The following is an 8,228-nucleotide window of genomic DNA, read 5'->3' as shown; positions in this document are numbered from 1 at the left end:
CTGCGTCTACTGTGAGGAATCCCACTTGCGCATTTTGCTTTTCTGCATCAGACTTCAATAAGTCAATATACACGCTGATCACCTGCAATTGGGTAAGTGGATTTTTCATCAGAACATTATAAGTGAACAAGAGAAAGGAAAATTGCATGAATTGATGATTTTGCTGGGGGGCAGTAATCATTATACTAAGACCCAATAAATCATTAAATGGAGCCTTTCATTGAAAGACTTACGTCAATTTCGATGTCCCCCTCTTGGATGATTACTCTTAGGTCGTGCTTAGTGATCCGGCGTAGAAGATCACTGCTGATCCAGTACTCGGTCCTATTCAAATAGAAACATTTGATTCCAATGCAGATTTTATCAGTATGAAAAACGGAAATTGAATTGTTACACCAATTTTAAACCAGGCTGTGTACTTACGTGTCTTTCACAGCAACGTTGAAGAAGTCTCGATAGTGCCTTGCCACTGCTGGGTCCAGTGTCCTCCATGTTTGTTTATCGCATTTGACTCCCTTAACCTTAATCTTGTGTTCCATTTTTCTCTGGGCTTGCGGCATGATTCCTGCTTTCTTAGGTGCAGCTCTCTTCGTCATTTTTGCTTCTTCCGGAGTGTCGTACTCCCACTCCTCCTCTCTAGCCTTCTTGGCAGCCCTCCGGTATGTTTTCACGTTCTTCACAATAGAATGTATCTCCGAAGTTTTCTTCTGTTGTTCCTGTTCGGCATGGGTCCCTTCCTTCTGTTTTTCCTTTCCAACTACTGCCATCACTTCTTTCTCAGCAATAATCCTTATGATGTTATCGAGCTGTTCATCTTTGTCTTCATTCCCATGTTCTTGTTGCCCCGGTTGAAAACGGCTTTCATCTTGTTGTTCAGGTACTTCCTGTGCAATAGGAAACGCTGACGTCACCGTGTCCGTCGACTTTCCCACACTGGCTGCATAATGGGTTTCCTCTCCGACGCTTGGTCCAAAGTTTGGATTTTCATCCTCAACTTCATCTTGGGGGACCACTTTCGGCATGAAAGGAACTATCTCAAGTTGTCTTTGTGGTGGGGGGACCTCTCCTTTCTCCTTTTCAAGCCGGATGTACAACGCCCTGATGAGGTTATTTTTTGCCCTCTTTTCAATTTCCAGCTCTTTAATCCTCTCATCGGCAACCTTCAGCTTGCCCCATAGATCTTTGTTCTGCGCATTCAGTTCCTCATTTGCTTTGGCAAGCCTTCCTAGCTTTGCCTCCATTTCTTTTGTGGGCTTTGTCTCACCAGTGGCTGCCTCCATCTCCCTAATTAGTTCCTTGATATTCCCTGTCAGCCTTTCATTCCTTGATATTCCCCGTCTGTTCTATTACTGGCCCATTACTGGGTCAACACATTACTGGGTCCCAATAATGTATCTATTGCCCCCCAATTACTGGCAGCAGACAAGCTCAGTTGAGCCACTCACCCAGTTGTCAAAGCTTGGTGTGTCTTGCACCTCATCACCCAGCTCGAGGTCTTCCAGTCTAATTTTCGCAAACCATGGTCCAGCTTTTATCAGATCCTGTTACATTTAACAAGTCAGTACTGTGTAGTAAACATTGAAAAGAACATAGATGTAATGTTTTTGTAATTTGCTTACCACGGCTAAGTTCTCGTTCATGTACATCTGCTCCAGGCTAAATATTTCTTTTATCGACCATCGGATGAATCGTGGAGTTTCATTCTGCTTTCCAGGTATCCAGGTCTTTGCCTTGGTCTTCTCAAGGAACCAGTAATAGATGAGAAGAAGGCATCCATTCAAAACAGATGGACTGTTCCTCCTATACTTTTGTAGCCCTTCCATCAAGAAGTTCAGAATTAATCTTGGCCAGTTATACATGTTTATGTTCTCAATCCGTTCACATACGGCGACCATATCCCATGTGATCTGAGCACCGGTTCGGGTGAAGAAGAATGTGCTGAATAGATATGTGATCATTAGCACGGCTATCTTCCTGGCATCTTTCTCTTTTGCCGGCTTTGTCAACTCAGTTACCAGCTTCGATTCCACCTTTGTTCTGAGGACAGCCTGCTTCTTTAAAGGGCTACCAAATATTGGGGAGTCTTCCATCTCTTCCCTTACCACCCTCCTGTTCACATTGAACACTTCTCTTTCAGCCGGAAGGTGAAATAAAGCCGTGACATCCTCCTTCGATATTTCCATAACAACATCCCCAAACTTCCACTTGTTGTCTGTGATGTCGAAGTGCCTCATGAGTATCTCTAGGTCCGCTTCATGCTTGTGGAGCTAGATCTCGGTTATCTTGTCCTGCCAGAATGGTTCCATCATTTCACCAAAGTCTGTACCCCTCAAAATCTCTTTTGTTTTGTCTGGTATTCTATCCTTGTGTGCATTGACCATTCTCCAGAATGCACTGAGCGTGCACTTCTGTTGCTTCCACTCAATCTTTGCTTTCTGGGTCTCTTTTTTCTGCTTTTTTTTCATTGCCCCTTTCTTTTGCTTGGCTTTCTTCTTCTTTATTTTTTCTTCTTCTGAATCCTATTCCTCTTGAACTGGTTTCCTTTTTGGTTGTTATCTTGTTTTGATTACAAACCTCTTCGTTGTCTGTTCACCTTCTAATTCTGATTCATCTTCAGTCGATCGTCCTGAATCTTCATTGACTTCTTCTTCAGCAGATTCTTCATCAGAAATCTGTTCTGCCTGTTGTCGCTTCCTCTTTCTGATTTAGTCAATTTTTTTTTGCAGGGGTTGGTTAAACGTTGTCTCAGTATAGTTATCTGAACTCTCTGAACTCCGGTCATCTTCTTCTGAGTCACTCATCAAGGCGAATTTTGGTCTACCCATTCTACACCAAAACAAAACCAAAATGATCATTCTAAAATAGCTAAGAGAAAGGTTCTGACTCCATATGAAGACATTATTGGGGGGGGGGGGGGGGGGCAGTAATGTGTCTACTGCCCCCACTAAACCATCAAAACTTGGACCAGTTTCAAGGATTCACAGTGTATTGCACTTTATCACAAAGAAAACCAAAATGATCATTTTATAATCAACAAGAGATGATGACTGTCTCCTAAGAAAGACATTATTGGGCGACACTAATGTGTCTACTACCCCCCAATAGACCATCAAACATTATACCGCTTCCTATGTTTCACAGACTATAGAAGTTATTCACACTCAAAACAACAGTTAATGTCTAAAAACCCCCATTATGAGGGTCAATAATATGTCTACTGCCCCCCACTAGACTGACACATACCTCACAATTTGCATCAAACATTACATCGCTTCCTATGTTTCATAGTTTATAGAAGTTATTCACACTCAAAACAACAATTAATGTCTAAAATCCCACATTTTGATGGTCAATAATATGTCTACTGCCCCCCACTAAACTGACACAAACCACACAATTTGATTCATTTATCGACTACTGCAATTTAACACTACATTTACTTTGGAATAGCAGTTTTCAGTCCGTCAATGAATAAAGCAGGGATCATTGGCCCCCAATACGAAGTCTACTAGGGGGGGCACTAATGTTACAACTTTTATGGTTAGGACTCCACAATAGCCTTTCAATCACACCTCATTTTATCTAAATTAACAGTTTAGAATCGACAAACAACATTCGTATCAGATTTTCTCAATTATGAACCAGAAACCCTATATTTCACCGATTTCGGAACATGCAAAGTCGTTCGAGAAATTTCACAGATATGTAACCAAAATGAAACTTCAAACTACTTTAAACGGAAGATTTTGTAATAGGTTCCTCAGAAAACATGAAAAAAACCAATGTTTTAAAACGCTGAGGCGTAACCCGAAGCGTTTTCGGGAGAGCCTCACTAAGGCGTTAGCTTCAAGGCGTAAGGCTTACGCCTTACGATATAAATATTTATAGATAGAATATTAATAATATAGAAAAAAAAAAGATTATTCATGATCACTAATAATAATTCTTGATAATTAAGCTAATGGTAAAAATCATAACTAGCAAAATATATACATATATACTAAGCCTTAGTCATAATGAATTAATACATACTATATATATATATATTGTGTATTAATTCATTATGATATATATATAGGGCTACTAACAGTAAACCTTGCCGAGGAAAGTGGCAGAAGGAATTTAAATGAAAAGCATCTAACAGTAAAGAAAGGGATAAGATGATAAGGTGAAATGAGATCGAGTTGATCAAACTGATTTTGCAAATAGAGATGACATGAGAGTCTCACGAGAGAGAGTGCATATGGTCCTCATCTATTTTGATCACTGCAATTATGGTTTACCCTCCCATACTGACTTTCCTTGACAACGCCGCCGGTGAATTGACTTGCTGTACCTTTTTCTCTCCATCTCCACCGATTGCAGCAGCACCAGTTGGCGCGGCGCGTACGCCTTCATCACGTTTTTAGCGCTTTTTTGCGTCTTTCTGGAAAAAGCTTAAGTTTTTGGCGCCTTTGAGCCTTGCCATCAAAACACAGGCGTTTTGATAGCAGAATTTCGCTTTCCACGCTTCAAGTCGCGCCTGAGGCGCGCTTTTTAATACCATGAAAAAAACTGGAAAACGGAGTCAGAAATTGAGTTTTTACCTGTTTCGATATCTTCGAAGCCGAAAAAGGGAAAACAATCGCCGGACCTTGAAGCGTCGTCGCTGTAGAATGGTGAGAATCCAGGTGAGAGAGAGAGAAAGAGGGAGTGAGGCAGAGAGAGAGAGAATCGGGTATGGAGGGAGGAAGAGATTTGAATCGGTTTGACGTTTGATAGAGATGGGTAACTGACGAGTCGTGCAGTTTTAGTGTAGTGGCACTATCGTAATAACATTTTTTTCCAGAGCCTAGATGAGTCTTGACACTGTCGAATTGGGTAAGTGGGCACAAACAGTTGAAGGTGGAGTGATTGGGCAAATATTGGGCTAAAAATGGGTAACTGGTCACACCCCTAATAAATTAGTAATATTGTTAACGGGGATTGGGGCGGTTACGGGGACCTAATCCCCAATGGGGACAGGGTCGGGGAATCCCCAGTTTCTCATTACGGGGATTGGGATGGGTAAGGGGATGGGGAATGAAGATCGGTATAGGGATGGTAATTTAATCCCCTTACCCTACCCTCCCCATTGCCATCCCTACTCACTCCAACAACTAACTTGATTAAAACGAAAACCAATTCAACTCCTCTTTGCAAACAACCCGAACTGGAACCACCCAATCATTTGGTTTTTCATCAACTTTATCAACTTTGGAAATTAATTACAACCAAGTATCAATAACTGTCCAGAAACACACATTAGGTTTAGAGATCAACCCAGAAAGGCCAAACCACCACTGTAAACAGTTGCGCTTGCAGCGGCTTAAGTTTCCCAAAATACCAATTCCGTCTATCTTAACCAAAATCAAAATCCAACTATATAAACTCATTGAGCTCGACAAAGTATATCAACTTTCAAACCTCATTTATCGCATATTATAATTGGGGTCCCGAAAAAAGCTGCAAAATCGACGGAAAAGTTCAAACCTTTCGAGCTTCGAACCACTACTGCAAGACGGTGGTACGTGGCCGTACAAAGGAGAACTCGGCAGCGGATTAACTGGTGGAAGAAACGGATCGTTTCGTCACCCCCATTCAATCTGATCTGGGGATATTTAAAGACTCAAAATAAAATAGATATCGACGGGCATGATGAGCCAGATGGACGCTCTTGATTGCACCGTAACTATTTTCTCTTATTCAAAATGAATTTCTTAATTTCTAAACTTTTGAAATTCATAAAAAATAGGTCGAATGTCCGAAAATTTCATGAAAATACCTACAAACTCGTGGTAACACTCACTTTACACTCTTGCCAATTACTTGAAGATTTGCTTCAATAAAATTTTCAAAAAAATTCCCAAAATGTTATTAACACTTATCGAGATATAAAATTGATCTCAATTAATCTCATCTTAATTCCTTAAATTTTTACTGGACTCACATTAACCACTGAACCTGCAAGGTATACCAAATTAGGATGTACTAGGTAAAGTTTTTCTGCAATGAAATAACCAGAGCGTGAAAATAGGTAGACATGAACTCCAGCAAAAATTTATCGCGTTATACTAAGAAAATTTTAATTGTACTAAAAAAAAAATTTGTTAATTTTTCTTTTCTCCTTTCAATTGTGAACCAAGTTCAATTTCATTGTGAGGTTTTAGTGACCACTGTATTATACTAAATTCAGTTTGCCCCCTTCAAGTTTGGAGCAAACATCAGTTTGGCCCCTGACCTATTTTTTTAATCATGATGGTCCTTGCACTTCTATTTTCCATCACGCAACTCCAAAATTCAAATTTGGCTCGAGAGGTGACGTCATATGCTGAGCTGGACCAGACATCCGGGCCACTTTTCATATTTTAAATCGCTAATAAGGGCAAAATAGACATTTCAAATTTCATTTAATTTCTTTTTTCTTTTATTATCTAATTTCTATTTTTCTTTTTCTTTTTTCTCTCTATTTTCTCTCTCTATAACTTCACTTTGCCTCTCTCTTGCCGCACGGCCTCTCTCTCTCTTCCCGACCTCTCTTCTTCTTCTCTTCCTCTGCCATCACTGGAGACCACCACCTCCAGCCACCACTTCACTACACAGCCATCATCATCTGAACCACAACTGACAACCCGACCAAGACCCAGTCTTTTCATCGTCGATCAAGACCCTCCAGTCACCGCACGCGACCTCCAAACCTGTGACACCACTGTTCCATGACCCTTAACGGTTTCCGGCTATCTCCTTACCACATCACCATCATCACTGCACTCAGCAAGCAACGGAGAAGAAAACCCAGAAGTTTCATCGCCACCCTAAGCCAGACGACACCGTATTTGCCGTCACCGGAATCTGGGTTATGTAAGGGCCGATTCTTCTTTTCAGGCCACGTCTAAGATGCACGACCACCCTAGCTAGAATCAGAGCCTCACAATTCATCAAAACCCCTTAATCCTGACCTTTGTTTGCTACCAGAGCCGCCGCACGCGTCACCGGAGCTTATGGAGAAAGAAGTGGGCACTGGTTCAGTTCTTCAGCCACAGCACGCCGTCCTCCACCTCCTCCTCAACTGCACGCCCTCCTCCACCACCTTTCATCTTGCACAGATCCGGCCTCACCTCTTGTGCCGACATCATCTTTATCTTTGCATCTCATCTTCGCAACTTGAACTTCATCAAGGTTTGGGTAAGCAATCCCAGAAATTGGTGATGAAATTTGTTGGGCGTGCATATGGGGGGTTTGACATTCCCAGACTTGTCCAGGTGGTGGTAATGGGTTCTAGTGACCTAAAAGTGATGAAAGGGGTGATGTTATTATTAATGTTATTATTATTATTATTATTATTATCATCATCGGCCCATTAATAATAATTAAGCCAACAAGGCTTAAGGTTAAATTTTCAATAATCCTACCATTGCCCTTGATTAATTAAAACTCTAAGACTATAAACTTTAATAGATAATGGATAAAACAGTAAATTAAAAATAGGAAAACGAAAAACAGGAAAAGAGAAAAAGAAAAGAAGAGAGAGAAGAAACTGTTAATCTCAATGTGGGAGGGCTTTTACTAGACGTGTGAGCAATGAATCACCAATTGTTATTTACCACAAGTTCAGAAACTGTATTATTCATTATTTTTTATTGCAGTTTGATGAAGAAATAAATTATGTAAAACCAATTTTTTGGTACAAAAAAACATTAAAAAAAGTCAATTGACACACGCGTAAGCGTGTGTTAAGAGGCTAGTTATTATTATTATTATTATCATCATCATCATCATCATCATCATTATCATTATCATCATTATCATCATCATCATCATCGGCCCATAATTTCCCTTATTATTATTATTATTATTATTATTATTATTATTATTATTATTATTATTATTATTATTATTATCATCATCATCATCATCATCATCATCATCATCATCATCATCATCATCATTAGAGCTGCCACTTGGTTTGGTAATTACCAAATGGACCGAATACCAACCGATGTTTTCAGTTTGGTAAACCGACTTTTTGGTAATCGAGACCGATAAAACCGAAATAGAAAATTACCGAAAAAGTTGGTTTGGTTTTGGTAAATACCGAATTTACCTATTATCTAAATATTAGCTTCATATACTATAGTTTTTCAATATACATGCATGTATATTAAGAAATAAGCATAAAAAAATTCATAATAGTATGAACATTCACTATG

At 39.9% G+C, this 8,228-nt stretch overlaps 1 protein-coding gene across 1 annotated transcript; it reads right to left on the bottom strand.

Annotated features, from left to right (window-relative positions):
• Positions 1 to 1,409: 1,409 nt before the first annotated feature.
• Positions 1,410 to 2,234, bottom strand: LOC112202939. Its single transcript, XM_024343989.1, has 2 exons — positions 1,620 to 2,234; positions 1,410 to 1,541 (listed from the first exon to the last, which is right to left on the bottom strand). Exons 1-2 carry the CDS (start codon positions 2,232 to 2,234, stop codon positions 1,410 to 1,412), a joined length of 747 nt encoding a protein of 248 aa, XP_024199757.1.
• Positions 2,235 to 8,228: the final 5,994 nt, after the last annotated feature.

This window comes from Rosa chinensis, chromosome 1, assembly GCF_002994745.2.
Source record: "Rosa chinensis cultivar Old Blush chromosome 1, RchiOBHm-V2, whole genome shotgun sequence".
In the NCBI taxonomy this organism is placed as follows: domain Eukaryota; kingdom Viridiplantae; phylum Streptophyta; class Magnoliopsida; order Rosales; family Rosaceae; genus Rosa; species Rosa chinensis.
This window is presented reverse-complemented; position numbering and strand designations above follow the sequence as displayed.